Genomic DNA, 15,767 nt, shown 5'->3' with positions numbered 1-15,767 from the left:
AGAAGCTCTTGGTGTATAATTAGTGACAACGCACTTATGGCCAACGTGTCCTAATATACCATATCATGTGGAAATTTGCTTGACCAACCAACCAATCAGGTGCGTTGCCGCCGGTGTTCACCATATTTATTTCGTTCAATCGGCAGCATATGTACCTACTACGTAGTTGACGCAGAAGAATGTAGAATTTCAGGTTTATACTGATTTGGTAGAGCAAGAGTACAAACATACCAAAACCGATCCACCACAAGAAAGCCAGAGCCATTTTTTTTCTGGTGGACAAGAAAGCTGAAAATGGGCCTTATTTGTTTAGCCAGTAGACGGCCCATTTTATGACTGGGCCATCAAAATGATCGTTTAGCATCCAGGGCTTGATATCGTCCTGGGTTATAGTATAAGATGTATAAATTGGCCGGCTGGCATGGATCATGGCATTGGCGTGAACACGTACGTACGTACAGCAGAGCAGAGGGAGGGGAGGGGACTGGGGAGGCCGGGAGGGGAGGGGAGGCCGGCGTGTCGGCGACGGTAGATGGATCATTTATTTGTCGGCGTCGGCGTCGGCGAGAAAGGGGTAGTCTGTGTATCCAATGACGGGGTCGGAGGTGTAGAAGGTGGTGCGGTCGTACTTGTTGAGCGGCGCGTCGGGGAGGCGGAACCTCCGGGGCAGATCCGGGTTGGCCAGGAACAGCCTGCCGTAGGCGACGAGGTCCGTGTAGCCTTCCTCCACCACCTTGTCCCCCTCCGCCCTGTCGTACCCTCCGGCGGCGATGAAGGTGCCCCGGAATGCCTCCCTGAACGGGCGCAGGCGGTGCGGGATCTGGCGTCGGCCGTCAACGATGGCCATCCGTGGCTCGATCATGTGGCAGTAGAGCACACCGACGTCGCTGAGGCTGCGGACGAGGTACCCCGCCAGGGCCTCCGGGTCGGAGTCGTGGCAGTCCATGTAGTCAGTGAAGGGGGAGAGGCGGACGCCGACGCGGCCCGGCCCGACCTCGCCGGCGACGGCGCGCACGACCTCGAGCGCGAAGCGGCAGCGGTTCTCGAGGGAGCCGCCGTACTCGTCGTCCCGGTCGTTGGCGCTGTCCTTGAGGAACTGCTCGATGAGGTAGCCGTTGGCGCCGTGGACCTCGACGCCGTCGAAGCCCGCGAGGAGCGCGTTGCGCGCCGCGCGGCGGAAGTCGTCGACGATGGCGGGGATCTCGCGCGCCTCCAGGCGGCGCGGCGGGGAGAACTTCTCGAGGTGGCCGTCGAAGCTGAGCTGCGGCGCGACGGCCCGGTCGGTGCTGGAGATGGGCGCGGCCCCGCCCGGCTGGAGCGCGGTGGTGGAGACGCGGCCGACGTGCCAGAGCTGGCAGAAGAAGACGGCGCCCTTGGCGTGGACGGCGTCTACGATGGGCCGCCACGCCGCCACCTGGTCGGGCGTCCACACTCCCGGCGTGTCGGTGTAGCCCTGCGCCGTGTCGGAGACGCCCGTGGCCTCAGTGATGAGGAGGCCGCCCCGGGTGGCGCGCTGCGCGTAGTAGACGGCGCCGTGCGGCTGCGGGACGTTGCCGTAGGAGCGCTGCCGCGTCAGCGGCGCCAGCACCACCCTGTGTTCCAGCTCAAATGCGCCCATCTTGTAGGGGGTCAGAAGAGGAGGGATGGTGGTCGGAGGGACGATGGTCTCGGGCGTCTGCGTCTCCATGGCCATGGTCGGTGTGATCTGATGATTCAGTACTACTATGTACGTATAGAATGGAGCAAGGAAGGTAAGCAATGGGAGGAGAGATGGACAGTCATTACATTAATTTATAGAGTCGACGATGATGATGCTGCAGCCAAAAGAAAGATGAAGTGAGGAAGACGAAGAAGGCAGGAAGCTGCACGCCGCCGACAGCCGGCGGCTATTCGCAGTCAACAGATGAGACGAACATGCGTCACCTCATCGTCATATTTTCAGTCACCTAATTAATTACGTATTCAGTAAATCAGTATAATATAATACCAACGGTACGGTGACCCCGCCGCTGACGATGCCAAGGTCTTTCCGTTCAAAATATCATTTCCTTCGGAATTTATTAATCAAGCTCTTTTCATCACGAGCCCAAGAAGTGAGGATGGGGTAAGTGAAATACATCCACTCTTTTTCTTGATATGTTCAAGTCTATGTCCAAATTTGATGAATTTTAGAGAATGTTTTTCACGTAACACCACCTGCCCACCAGCTAGAGACCAGCATGACGATGGAACACACAACTAAAGTTACTGTAACCAGTACCACGCATATATATCGTACGACATAATAAAAGGTAGCTCAGCATCATCAAGTACATGGAAAAAATACTCTAGTCTTCACGATATACTGTAATAATAAAAGGTAGCTCTGCCTTAACAGCATCAGTCTTAGCAGTAGAACATGACCCGCTTCACGTTTTCCTTGAGGGCAGGTAATGGCCTCACAGCAACATTCCCAACACCAGCAGCCTTGGTGTTGCGCCCCCCTGGTGGAGGGCCACGGCTTGCCATAGATCCACTGTCACTCGTATCTGGCTCCATGTAGAACCGAGCTCGGAAGGCTGCCAGGTGAGCATAGTATGCAGGAGGAACTGCAACCGATCCAAATTGCGGGTCAGCATTCTGTGTACCTCAACGGTGACCAAGAAATTGAACTCAAATGCCAACTAGAACTTACCAATCGATACTGAGCGTGTGCACCTAGCATACCTGAAAAAGGTTCATCTTCAGCTTTGAAATCAATCAAAAGAACTAAAGCAATGGACGGGAGCAGTAAAACGTTACGTGTAACACAAGTTGTTGGTGAGAGTTTGCAACCCATCAGCCGTAAAGTTGTTCTCATCCCACAGAACATGGTAATGGGCAGGGCGGCTTGTTCCCTGAAAGGACCCCCCATTAGCTTGGTAAAACAAGTAATGAGATTCAGATATGGGACAGGGAAACCCAACCTGAATGCCAGCATGGCTGCACAGGTAGAAATCAAACTCAGTTGGATGGCAGATCTTCGAGTCCACCACGGTGCCTATATTTCCACAAAAAAAAAGAGTTTTAGGACATTCAGAATTTCAGATTATAAAATAAAGCTTAAAATGCAACGAAGGACACATCGAGAACTAACCAGGCAGTATGTTCCCGCTTTTATCGACAGCACGATTATCATTGTGATTATTAGCAAACAACCTGGTGTGATGACGCTTCTGGACCACGACAAAAGTAACTGGAGGCTGGTAGTCAGACTCCAATGACGCACAGGCCTATATCCATAGTTTCACAATGGTGGTCAGAGATAAAAAATAAAGTGAAGCCAGTTACCAAACTAATGCATTCAAATCAAGTTCACCTTTCTAATGGCATCAAGTTCATACAACAGAACTTGGTAGAATTGTCCCTCACTGACGCCATCCCTGAAAGTGATAAAGTGTTTAATATACAGGGAGTGGCAGTCAGAGAAGGTGCTCATGAAAGGATACAAACCTGTAGAATATGATCCTCTTTGGTTTCTGTCCAGTTGCCCTCCAGAAAGATATGAGAAGCTCCCTGCACAACCAACAAAAGTTATGTATCTGGAAGAATCCAAGCGTGTAAGAGTAGGAGCGAATGCATCTCACTTATCTTAATAAAGATCATACCTGATCATGCCACCAGAGACAGTCCCCCTTTCGGGATCTTGCCATACCTTGAAAAGATCCTGTATCAATTCTTGACGATGGGCTTGAGCACTCACCAATCCTGCATACTTTGTAACCTCAGGCCAGTCTTGAGAAGCAACCACCTAGGAGAAAAACAGTGAGAAAAAAATAGTAAAGCTTCAACTGAAAGGTAGCATTTCTTTGTCAGGATAGGTCTTCACTTACAGCTGCAATGGAAGGACTAGAATCTTCCCCAGGATGGGGATGGGTCACATCAGCACCAAAGATAATAGTCGCTATGTCACTGACAAGGGGGATTCTCCTTGCCAAAGCATCAACAAGCACAGTATTCCTTCCCCCAACCTTAAAAGTATGATAACTTTAAGAGGAGAATCGGTGTTAAAATCAAGATTAGAAGAGTTAGCGCAACTACATACCTTCACATTTATTTTCAGGGCAACATTTGCAAGATACTGCTGCTTGTTCACCTTGAAAACATGTTTAGTCAGACAGCATTGGGAGACCAATCCAAGATTAGTCTCACAGATCCTTTTGACATCCCCTGAAGAATGAGAAGAAAATTAATAGCAAATCTTATTCATTGAGCAAATGCCCAAGCCTTTTGGAAGAAAACATACCGTAAAGAGAACCATTATTGTCAGGCAGTATAACAATCAGCAAGTCGAGTTCTCGGCCCTGAGGCCCGAGTATGTTCATCGCATCTTGATAGCGTCCCTTTAGTGCTCTTTCAACAAGTTCAGGCCTTGCATAGCAAGGTGACAGCACAGGTTCAAGTACAAAATCCTAAAAGAGAGTAAGAAGAGCAAATAACACAAATGAAAATCAAAATGACAAACAGATGTATATTCAAGTTCCGAGTGATACGCATACCATTCCTGATACTTGGCACATCAAAGCCAATTCATGACAGAAACTCCCGGCAGCACCATCTTGCACATTCCGTGAGAAGTTAATGCATGCCCAGCTGCTAACTCTACCACCATTGACCATTTTCTACAGCAATAAAGAACATTTTAAAAACAATCATGAGAAAAGTTGCAAAATGCTTAATGATCAATCAGGAGAACACAAAAGGGAATAAGTAGAAAAACAAAGGGTGAGCTACAGAAAATAGATTAAGTTTATGTTAATACGATATTAAAGGCATATGAGTATTAACCTAAACGGGCAATTTAAGTGGCGAGTGGCATAAATATTAGACATAAATTAACTAACAGGGCGATTGCAAACGCAGGCAATACAAGAGCAAAATTTCAGATAAACTAGACGCTCATGATAGAATTTTCCCATGTAAAACTACACAAGCACATGGAATTGTGAGATAAGGGGATGACAGAAACAATATGAAACTGTCTTGGTGGCATAGTCATAACGAGACATACCTTATTCATCATGTTCCACTGGCCAATTTTTGGCAATACATCCCTTTCTCTGCCACTATCATGGTATTTCAGCTATTACATAGAAAGAAGAATACCAGGTCAAAGTATGCCGAAATATGCAAATCAACTGTTATGTGCTGTTAAAATTAAAGCAAGGTGAAACTCGCTGACCCTTGGGGGAGGCAGAACACGAGCTTCAACCGATGCAAGACGCTCATCAATCGTTATACCAAATTCCTGGGCATAAGGATCCTTGGAGTAGGCATTGTGATACACAGTCTGATCAAATAGGTGAGACAAACAAGAGATTTAGAATCATCAGTTCATTGGTTTATTTTTGTGAAGGCAAAATCTAATTAATCAAACAAGAGAAACAAAATATTCCATATATTTAGTCATTATATATGCATCAATAATAACAAATATGTAATTTTGCAGAAGAAGGGCAGGCCTGGTGCAGTGGTGAGAGATGTCTCACTAAGTCACCAGGTCACGGGTTAGAAGCAGACTCCAAGAAATATGATCACAATCACCTCCAAGATGTCCTTCTCACGTGCTTGGGGACGTTGGCAAGTCACCTTCAGTAGAGCAGTGATCTGTTTATCATTAAGTCGTTTTGAGTAGCGCTGCCCCTCAACTATCTTACAGACCTGGAAATTTCAATGCCATAAGCAACATATGAAAACATGCTGAAGCTGGATATAGCATTTAGAAATCATATGAATAGATAAGCATAGTGCAATAATTAGTATAGTGATTGTAATACAGCTCACAGAAGACACTAACCTCCATAGGCAGATAATTTGGTCTTTGCTGATTGCCCACTTGCAAACAAGGTAAAGTGGTGTGCTGAATACTGAAACCATAAGTCTCCAGGAAGTATTGCACCACAGTCTTAACAGTACCACGATCATCAATAGGGAATCTATCACAGAAAATCCATTGAAATCCTGTCAGCACATTATACCTTAATACCTTATGATATCAACTGATATAAACTAAGAAACATGCACATACGATAACTCCCTTGTTGCTTGTGGAGTAAGGCCAGATATCCGATATTTCCTACGCATGTTTCCACGGTGTGTGACCTCCACTTTCACACCTCGTAGGGCTTTTTTAATCTATATATACAGAGGAGCGCAAATGGGAAGTAACAGAGCATAACCAAAGTTTCTAAGAAGAAAAGTGGGGTAATAAATCAAACCTTCACGCGATCAGAATCAGACAATGGTCTAACTGAGATATCTCTATTAAGAAGCTGAGAAACAAAATCAATTACAGGGAGGGCCTCAAAAAATGCAGTAGAGGACATATCTGCGAAATCAGAAAATATTTCAGATAAGACCAAACAGTGATGCCACAAACTACATCCAAAGGCATCATGATCTAAAATGTATTGTGTTCCTAACTATAATGATCAAGAATCAAGTTTGGAAAGTAGAAGGTCGATGACCCCCCTTCCCAAATGGGGAAAAACACTTGAGAACAATGGTATCTAACCAATATTCAGAGAAAGACCCATCTGTGTGGGCCTTATGCTTTGGTAGAAACCACGCCAAGTTTCCAAACCTTCACCAAGTTGCTGAGGTCTCCCTAACTTGGGAGAATAAAATGATCTACCAACAGGACAATACCTACACAGGGAAAATGCAAATTACAATGGAGATTTTGCCACAGGAAAATAACTCTTAACAAAATACCGTTCACTCAAAGATTACTTGGCAGTAGGCATTTCACGTAGCACGATGTCAAGTACTTGAAGAGCCTCTTGAGGGGCATCTGGCTGCCTCCCAGCAAGAAACATAGCCAGATGGTGGAGATCAGCGCGAGCAGCAAATTTGATGGTCACCCGAAATACCCTCTGGCGCCTTAAAACAGAAGAAATATCGGTAGGAGATTTTGGATATGTTTTAAGCACAGATGCAACAGCACAACATTACCTTTGGCCTCCACCAAGACTGTCTTCCTCATCTTGCAGAGTAATTTCGAATGTCTTCGAAGCAAATGGCAACGCTCCAGCTGTATAAAGACTCTTCCTTCCATCATATGCAGGCAGACGCCCATCCAAATGGGAGTGTCTGTAAAGTTTTACTAGCTCTGCCATGACAGCACGATTGACGCCGCGTGAAGTAACCTCAGGTGTTATTGATACCTGATGACAATAGTCTGGTCATCAAAAACCTCATATAAAGACTATGGCGAGGAATTTTGTAATCTTATTATGAGCTTACATCGTATTGGTGAAGGTCTTTATTAGGCAGCTCAGCAAAGAAATGATTTGCCTTCACAATGCACCTGGACCCATGCGTACCCTTGCCAGGGCGCAATGGGAACCTAACAGATTTGCTTGACGCTGGTGCCATCTGACCAGCTTGGCTGGCTAAGCTTTGGTTACGAATCGCAAGCTGCTGGAACTGTTGCTGGACTTGTCCAGCGCTCACCTCAGCCTTCCCAGGCTGCGAGGACGAGCCAGCTCCTGGCGAAGATGGTGTTGCCACCACAGGGGCTTGATGTTGGACATCTGGGGCTTGGTGCAGCTCGGGAACTGGCCTAGATGGACCTGAAGGAACACTTGGTACAACACTACCTCCCACATGCCCGCCACGGTATGACTGTGGCATTCCCCCTCTGGGACGCGGACCACCACGTCCGTGGTAGTCACGTGGTTGAGACCCAGGGGGTGTCCCACCACCAGGATACTGTGAAGGTGGCCCGCCACGGCCCTGGTATCCACCGTGCCCCTGGTAGCCACGCGGTTGAGACCCAGGGGGTGTCCCACCACCAGGATGCTGTGAAGGTGGTCCACCACGGCCCTGATATCCACCACGTCCCTGGTAGTCAAGCGGTTGATGATACTCAGGTGGGCCACCACCTGGGTGCTGTGAAGGCGGCACTCCAGGGCCCAGATATCCACCACGGCCCTGGTGTTGCCCTCCACCACGGGTACCCTGTTGTGTTGCCTGAGGACGCTGTGAGGAGCCATGACCAGGCGCTCCAGAAGACTCCCCAGAACTCTCTCCAGGGCCAGTTCTTTTCTTCCTCACCATGGCGGACGGATGCTGGTATATATAGCAGAGATGCAAAAAGATTGTGAGACAAAAATTCTAACTATAAAAATTTAACATCATAATGAGGTGAGAGAACAGAGCAGATGTTCAAGAAAACTTGTGTTTTCGGAATAATATGAAGCCAGTAAAGAAACAAAAAATCCATGGGTATTTGAACCCGAGTACTCGGAAAAAAGCAGAATATTTGAATGGAACCCTTCGAACAGCCTGTTCTAATAGGGAAGTCCTATATCTTAAAATTAAGTCATCAAGTTGATGACAAAATTCATGGACGTTCTACTGGACCCTACTCACTTGTTACCCAACAACCCGTTAAAGGAAGAGCCAAGCAAGGGGGGCAACAAATAGGAGAACTGGAAGTTTAAGCTTTAAAAGGATTTGATGTTGCTCATATTTTACAAGAGAAACTTTATACTTACGTATAAATCTGATCATCTTATAGCTCACCAAGAAATACTTAATGCTACAATCTGGGGAAAAAGAGTGCCTAATCGCGAGGATCCGCCAGAATCTTTTCGAGTGCTCGTTCAAGAACTACAATCTTTGGCTCTAGAACTGAACCATTTCCTTGTATCTAAGAAGAACTTCCAGATTAGGGGGGGGATGTTTGATCGGAATAAACATAGTTTTTTTTTTCTTATTTGTATTTTATGATTGACCAATATAAACATAAACAACTTCAAATTGGTCTTGTTTCCCCTCAACAAATAAAAGCTTGGGCTAAATCCTACCTAGTGGGGAAGTCGTTGGAGAAGTCACAAGACCCTCCACTTTTCATTATAAAACCGATAAACCAGAAAAAATGGATTGTTTTGCGAAAGAATCTTTGGGCCCATAAAAAGCAGAATTTGTGCTTGTGGAAACTCTCGTGCACCTGTAGCTGAAAACGAAGACGAAAGATTTTGCCAAAAATGCGGGGTAGAATTTGTTGATTCTAGGAAAGGACAGGTTCTGTTTAACACTTAAAGTAAATATAAAATGCCTAGCATGGACACAGAATTTGTAAACTATACAGCCTTGGTCTATCTCTCATGCACGCAAAACAACGTCACCATTTTATCAACAAGAGCAACCGCAACAGAACAAATCGATATAATTAAATTTACACACGAAATTAATTATGCCAGTGGATGAAGGATATGATGCGTGAAAAATACAATATAAGCGGTGAATGATGAAAATGATGCACGTGATGCGGTAAAATGAACTAGGCATCATTCTAAAAGCAAGCAATGTACCGATGAGAGTCCTGTTGTGGTTAGTGGTTAGTGGTTATTGATCTGACGTTACCCTTCCCTACGATTTAACAACAAACAGATTCGGAAATGTGGGCCGTAGGAACGCGAGTAGATCAACGATTCACAGGAGGAGGAGGAGGCAGCGCAACTAGGTAAAAAGGCCTGAGCAGAACGGATGGGGTCGGGCGGGCAGAACGAGATCCCGTCCAATCCACGGGCACATTATCCTACCACCTCTCTATGGAGGTCATGGAGCAACGGCAGCGCGGCGCACGAGAGAGAGGGGGCAACCAAAAAAACGTAAGAAACCGATGGACAGACAGATCTATCTACAGGTAGGGTCGGAGCAGTGGAGAAGGGAGGGGCGATGCCGATACCTGGGGAAGGGAAGGGCGGCGCGGGTGGCGAATGAAACCCTAGCCCTGGGGAACTCCAACTCCTCTCGTCTTCCACTCACTCAGAGCGCTCGTGCTCCCTGCTCTCACTCTTGTATGCGTTGGTAGCTTTGCTTCGCCTTCGAGGAGAAGGAAAGGAATGCCGCAGGCCCGCAGTGGACAAGCGCTGAAAAGATGACGCGACGCGACGCGACGCGACTGTGTGGGACCCGCCTGCGGTGGCTGGGGCATGGGCATGATGGGCCTGGGAGCCCGTGTGTCGTGTGTGCGCCGTGCGCGACAGAGCGAATTCACGACGCAAAAGGGAGAGGGAGGGATAGGCCCTTTTTGGGCCTCATTGCCCAGCCCCTGATTCCTACGGCCCGCAAGGGGCTACCCCCACCCCTTCCTTTTTTTACATTTTCCTTAGTAGTAGAAAATGCAAAATCTAATGTGCCGTTCAGGGTTTAAGGTAGACTTATTAGGCTATCTTCAACAGCTTAGGCTCTGTTTGGAAGCAACCCGGTTTTTAATAAAAACAGTTTTTATCTTTTAGCCAAGAGAGACAAGCTTCTTGATTTTTAAGAAACTGGTAATCTATTTTTTTATAAACTGAGTCATAAACTGGTATGTTTGGAACCATCTCAATTTCTATAAACTAGTTCTGAAAAAAAATGAGTGCTTCTAAACAGGATCTTACTCATCCACATTCTAATATTTAAACTCTACTAGTCTAATACTCGTGCGTTGCGAAGGTACCTAATTGTATTTGAAGATATTGATTGGGTGACTGACTAGACTCGATGCAACTTTTATCACCTAGTGTGCATCCTTATCCGGACGCAGCACCCTAATCCTCCTTGCTGGTGGCGGTGCAACGACGGAAGAAGCGGGCGGAGGTTGTTGCGAAATGTACGGGGTTTGTTGCTAGAGCGATAGCTGCGAGAATGCTGATGTGCGAACAAATATGATAGAGATGTGATATGATCTGGTACCACAGGTTGATTTTGAAGAAATACAAGGGGTTTCTTTGTAAAAAATGACACGGGACAACCGTTGAAACTAGTGTTTTAATATAGTAGAGATAGAGAAGAGATAGTGACTATGTAAATAATATAGTCTACAGTACAGAAATAATGTTTTGTGTGACCACATAAATGAACTACTAGAAATCAATCGTGTTTGCTGCTCGTGATCACAGTAGGCATGTATACGGCTCCAAACAGTGCTACTCAGTAGGGACGCATTAATTAGGGGTGATGTGCTAAAATTTATCACTTGTATTCAGATAGCCCCAAATGCTATAGAAAAAATAGAACTTTAATTATATGTCGTCGTAACAGGAGCACGGTCATCCTTTAAATCCTGGATCTGTCACCGTTTGTATCAATAGAGCCCGAGCGCCGAGGGGGGGAGGGCAAACCGGGAGAGAGAGAGACACCTCCTCCTTTTCCCCCCTTTGCATTGGGTTGCCGCAACACTACAGACACAAACACAGTCTAGGAGGCTTCTTCCGCTCGCTCAGGTAGGTGTACTGTACTGTACTGTAGTAGGTTGGTTCTCCATTCATCATTCAGCTCACAGGTCCCTCCGCCTCCGCCGTATCGGAGGGAGAGGAAGCGGAAGGCTTGGAAGGAGAAGAGAATGGCGGGGCGGCGCGCGGAGGAGGAGTACGACTACCTGTTCAAGGTGGTGCTGATCGGGGACTCGGGCGTCGGCAAGTCCAACCTCCTCTCCCGCTTCACCCGCAACGAGTTCTGCCTCGAGTCCAAGTCCACCATCGGCGTCGAATTCGCCACACGGACACTCCATGTCAGTCTTCCCTTCTTCCTCTCTCTCTCTCTCTCTCTCTCTCTCTCTCTCTCTCTCTCTCTCTCTCTCTCTCTCTCTCTCTCTCTCTCTGCTACCTAACCTCACTGCACGCATCAGGTATTCAGATCAGATCTCCGAGGTGCGTGGTTCTCTCCTCTCTAATCTCTATACATCAGAGTAGTTCGACGACCCCACCCAGATCCAGCCTCCCTCCATTCCTGTAAAAGCTAGCTAATCGCATGTTCGTTCGTCTATTCGATCACACTGCCAGGTAGCTAGCTCGCTGGATGCTGGATCTGCGCGCCGTGCGCTACCTTTTCAGTACAGGATCCATTCTTCTCACCATCCATCCATCCACCCGTTCCGTAGCTACCTCAGCTCAACAATCAGCTGATACATACATACATCGTCCAAACTAAAAGGCTAGCTATTGGGCAAGCTAAAGAAAGCTACTGTACTCTTTCCTGCTAAGCAAAGCAACAACGAGTGGCGTCGATTGAACTCAAGTCGATCGCACTGCATATTTCTGTGCGAAAGAAAAGAATTGTCTACACACTGCACTGCACATGGGAATGGATGGGTGGTAGCAGATCAGCGCGTGAGTCGTCTCCAGCTCAGCTCAGCTGACGCGCTCATTATATATCCCCATTGTTGGATTATGTACATGATGGATGTCAATAATATCATAGTGGGCTACACTATTTTACTCGTGGATAAAACGTTAGCTTCTGCCAGCTCCGTAAGCAAGTGTGGCAAGCGTTTGTGCGCCTAGTCTTTCATTCCTAATAACCACCCTTCTGCTCCTGCCCATAGCTATTCTCTCTCTTGCTCGCTTGCTGTGTTGCCTTTGCCTGCCTTGGCCTGAGACTGTAAGACTTCCTGCTGTAAGGAACCAAGCATCAGCAAGCCAGTCAGTTTCCATGCCCTCCCTTTTCGTTCTTAGCCATCCTGATCCCATGCTAATATGCAATGCAACAAACAGGGAGGACACTACATTTTGTGCCACAAGCTGCTCATTGTTGTTTTTATTTCTTTTTTCTAAAGATCGACACTACATACACCTCTTGTACAACAACATTCTCACTCAGCTGTATCTGTTCAGCTGCAGAACCTCCAAACCAAGACCCTTTCTGAATCAAGGGCGCATTCTGCATTTTTCAGACAGTTGGCAGTTAGTGGACCTGCTGACTGATATAACTAACCTAATCTTCTTCCCTGTTTTTCGTAATCTTTTTTTTGTGTGAATGTGTAATCAATCCAGCTACAGGCACTAACCCTCCGGTCCCTCACCTTTGCATCTTGATAATATTATATAGGTTGAGGGCAAGATCATCAAGGCGCAGATCTGGGACACGGCAGGCCAGGAGCGGTACCGGGCGATCACCAGCGCCTACTATCGCGGGGCGCTGGGCGCGGTCCTGGTCTATGACGTGAGCAAGCCCACCACCTTCGAGAACATCAGCCGGTGGCTCAAGGAGCTACGCGACCACGCCGACTCCAACACCAGGATCATGCTCGTCGGCAACAAGACCGACCTGAGGCACCTCCGGGCCGTCGCCACCGACGACGCTCGGAGCTTCGCTGAGGCAGAAGGCCTGTCCTACATCGAGACGTCCGCGCTGGAGGCCACCAACGTGGAGGAGGCGTTCCAGCTCATCCTGGGCGACATTTACCGGGCCGTCAGCAAGAAGCCTGTGGCGTCCGACGAGGTTGGCGCCGGCCAGGGAGGCGTCAAGGAAGGTAAGACCATCGATGTGGCGACTGGTGCTGATGCCGCCGCTCACAAGAAGCAGTGCTGCTCGGCTTAGAAGTTAGAAGAACCCATGCTGGTGGTCTCTCGTTCAGTGGCGTATGTGTTGTTGTGATGGTTGTCGTTGTTGTTTTTTTTCTCTTCTTCCAGTCCAAAAGTTTGTTGATTCGTTTTGCCAGATAGTACCTTTGTTGGAGGGATAATCATGCTCACATATATATTCTCTAAAGCAAGCAGTTATATATGATTATACCATCACCAAGTCAATTGTCTTGTAGCATCAAGTAGTGTCAGCAAGCCTGCATATGAGATCTGCATTCCAAAACTGAAGCACCAAGCCAATTACCATATAGTATCAAGTTTCGGCAAGCCTACATACACATGTTCTCTAACTGAGATCTGCTTTCCAAAATTCAAACACAGAATCTTGATAGACAGGCAAGCTCCGGCTGGCAAAAGATGAGATAGGTGACTTTAATTACCACGTTCAACAAACAACAGCCAGCACTCACACCGGACATCATGTAGTTAGCTGCAAGTTTCAAGATTAAGTGCCCCCTGAACCCTGTCTATGATGAGCAGCAGCTGCGCTTCTGCTGTATTGGCTGCCCTTTCATCCTGCAGTAGCAGCACGGCATCAATCAATAGTAATTTCAATCAGTCAATGACCCTCAGTCTAAAATCCAACTCAGAACAGCACAAAAATGCGTTAAATCACCTCCCATACAACTGCCACATGGGGACCATACCCACTAGGGGCTTGTTCGTTTACACCAATCCAGAGGGAGATTAGAGGGGTTTAAATCCCCGCCTAGTCATTTTTGACTAGGAGGGGATTTAATCCGCTCCAATCCCCCTATGGATTGGTATAACCGAACATACCCTAGAACGGCACCCCAAAAGAAACATAAAGCCAAAAAAGTTGCACAGCAATCCACCCCACATCGCTTGGGAAAGCTAACATTAATGTCAAGATGATGTCCTGAATTACTTACCTAAAGAAGAACTCAAAGTTTTAAAACTTGACTCTCAAGTAGTTTGGCAGGAAAGGCACGTGTGAAATTGCGAGAAAAGCTTCATCATTTGGCTAGCTCACATATATGTTTATAACATATAATGTAACTTCACCTAAGAAGACATGTAATCAGATAGAGTTGAAGACCAAAATGCAAGCACTCAGTTGTGCAAAGTCTTCCTCTAGAGAAAGTGCATCAAGAAGCGGTAGCAAATAACAAACAGAGTTTTATGAAGCTTTCTGTTACACCTCTGTTGCCGGTGCTATTGGAACTTACCGACACGGGGTCCAGCTAATTCAAACAGTGAGAGTGCGGAAATGATTTGATGCTAGTCAACACAGAGTATTAGCGTAACCGTGTTTTTCAGCCTCTCGCACTAGGGTACAGTGCGGGGGTATTCATAGGTAACCAGGGGACGGTTTCACCCTGTCAAATACGGTTATGCCCCTGGTTACCTATGTTATCCCTGGAATATCCCCATCTCAAGGGTTATCACGGGTCATTACAACGTGATTAAGTATTTCATGTACGAACACACCATCTACTCTACCCACACAGTGGCTTACAAGTGGGACCAGGCGGCCCAGGACGGTTTTACACGGGCCCGCCGTTTCAATAACGCGTGGGTCGCGACACGTAGCCTTTGTGCTCCATGTGCCAGGTCTTCGGCAGTCGTAGAGGCCTTCGCCGTTCTTGGTTTTGACGGGACCGGCAAGGCCTTCGCCTGCTCCGTAGTCCGTACGCTCCCTCCGTCTTGGGGCCTTCGATCTTTCAGTCTTCGTCTGCTTTCGCTTTTCCTCCGCATGTTTTATCCCTATTATGAAACGGTCGAGCGAGGGGGGTGTTATGCCTTTGCCCCAACACTTGCCCTCCGAGGGGCCAGTTCGACTAAGTGAGCTGGTGTCGAAGTCTGTCGAGAGATGGCCGAAACGCTGCCCTCGCTCGGTTGAAGTGGCCCGCGGGTTTTTTTTAAATGTGACCGTTAAAAGGTGACGTTTTACTGTGGAACTGTTGAGTTCCAGGGGCGTTTCCCCTTGCCTATAAAAAGCTATGCGCGTGCTGCTGTGTTTTTACCCATCTTCGTGTGGAAAAATCCCCAGCCTTCTTGCTCTCTGCTCGCTTGCCCTTTTTCGCTCTCGCGCCACTGGTGATCTGGCCCGCGTCAAGCAAACAACCCGCCACCGACGACGGTACATGATCATGTCGTCTTCTTCCTCGTCGTCGTCCGTCGTGACTGCGTCCTCGAATGCGCCGCCGTCGAAGAAGACGATTAGTGATCCGGCGGTGGTTGTGGAGCCATAGCACGGGCACACGGTGGAGTTTGGTACATCGAGGATTTACTCGGGCCACGTGCACGAGATGCATCGTCTAGGTTATTTTGGGAATGGAGTTGGGTGGGCGACGGGGGTTGAAGATGTCCCCGAGCCGGAGGGGTGGTTGTGTTCGAGTCGTTTTTCGCTGCTGGACTTCGCTTGTC

The 15,767-nt window shown here is 47.6% G+C and overlaps 3 protein-coding genes across 5 annotated transcripts; 1 reads left to right on the top strand and 2 right to left on the bottom strand.

Annotated features, from left to right (window-relative positions):
- Nucleotides 1-235: 235 nt before the first annotated feature.
- Nucleotides 236-2,029, bottom strand: opr4 (12-oxophytodienate reductase4). The gene has a single exon (NM_001112361.2). It carries the CDS (start codon nt 1,691-1,693, stop codon nt 542-544), a length of 1,152 nt encoding a protein of 383 aa, NP_001105831.1. The 5' UTR covers nt 1,694-2,029; the 3' UTR covers nt 236-541.
- Nucleotides 2,030-2,246: 217 nt separating this feature from the next.
- LOC100193970 (uncharacterized) lies at nt 2,247-9,831 on the bottom strand. The gene is made up of 23 exons (NM_001350108.1): nt 9,716-9,831; nt 7,264-8,091; nt 6,973-7,184; nt 6,751-6,900; nt 6,533-6,666; nt 6,237-6,346; nt 6,047-6,153; nt 5,816-5,954; nt 5,563-5,679; nt 5,201-5,308; nt 5,030-5,101; nt 4,518-4,640; nt 4,265-4,430; nt 4,064-4,188; nt 3,852-3,989; nt 3,627-3,769; nt 3,472-3,534; nt 3,338-3,401; nt 3,116-3,251; nt 2,946-3,019; nt 2,782-2,876; nt 2,675-2,706; nt 2,247-2,588 (listed from the first exon to the last, which is right to left on the bottom strand). Exons 2-23 carry the CDS (start codon nt 8,077-8,079, stop codon nt 2,386-2,388), a joined length of 3,327 nt encoding a protein of 1,108 aa, NP_001337037.1. The 5' UTR covers nt 8,080-8,091; nt 9,716-9,831; the 3' UTR covers nt 2,247-2,385.
- Nucleotides 9,832-11,128: 1,297 nt separating this feature from the next.
- On the top strand, nt 11,129-13,524 carry LOC100283324 (ras-related protein Rab11C). 3 transcript variants are annotated; one of them, NM_001159469.2, is made up of 3 exons: nt 11,129-11,237; nt 11,297-11,524; nt 12,841-13,517. In NM_001159469.2, exons 2-3 carry the CDS (start codon nt 11,357-11,359, stop codon nt 13,330-13,332), a joined length of 660 nt encoding a protein of 219 aa, NP_001152941.1. In that variant the 5' UTR covers nt 11,129-11,237; nt 11,297-11,356; the 3' UTR covers nt 13,333-13,517. The 3 variants fall into 3 exon arrangements, with proteins under 3 accessions (NP_001152941.1, NP_001151078.1, NP_001347808.1); NM_001360879.1 differs by having other exon boundaries at nt 11,195-11,237; nt 11,323-11,524; nt 12,841-13,475; NM_001157606.2 differs by having other exon boundaries at nt 11,186-11,524; nt 12,841-13,524.
- The last annotated feature ends 2,243 nt before the right edge of the window (nt 13,525-15,767 follow it).

This window comes from Zea mays, chromosome 8, assembly GCF_902167145.1.
Source record: "Zea mays cultivar B73 chromosome 8, Zm-B73-REFERENCE-NAM-5.0, whole genome shotgun sequence".
Lineage (NCBI taxonomy): Eukaryota > Viridiplantae > Streptophyta > Magnoliopsida > Poales > Poaceae > Zea > Zea mays.
The sequence above is the reverse complement of the archived record's forward strand: the minus strand, read 5'-3'. Positions and strand labels throughout refer to the sequence as shown.

What these genes read in the sequence shown, in the direction of transcription:
- opr4 (NM_001112361.2), bottom strand. Translation starts at nt 1,693, where the DNA reads ATGGCCATGGAGACGCAGACGCCCGAGACCATCGTCCCTCCGACCACC.
- LOC100193970 (NM_001350108.1), bottom strand. Translation starts at nt 8,079, where the DNA reads ATGGTGAGGAAGAAAAGAACTGGCCCTGGAGAGAGTTCTGGGGAGTCT. An exon ending in CAAGCAACAAGGGAGTTATC is followed by an intron (nt 5,955 to 6,046) that starts GTATGTGCATGT and finishes TTTCTGTGATAG; the next exon opens with ATTCCCTATTGATGATCGTG. An exon ending in TGTGCCAAGTATCAGGAATG is followed by an intron (nt 4,431 to 4,517) that starts GTATGCGTATCA and finishes ACTCTCTTTTAG; the next exon opens with GATTTTGTACTTGAACCTGT.
- LOC100283324 (NM_001157606.2), top strand. Translation starts at nt 11,357, where the DNA reads ATGGCGGGGCGGCGCGCGGAGGAGGAGTACGACTACCTGTTCAAGGTG. An exon ending in TCGCCACACGGACACTCCAT is followed by an intron (nt 11,525 to 12,840) that starts GTCAGTCTTCCC and finishes AATATTATATAG; the next exon opens with GTTGAGGGCAAGATCATCAA.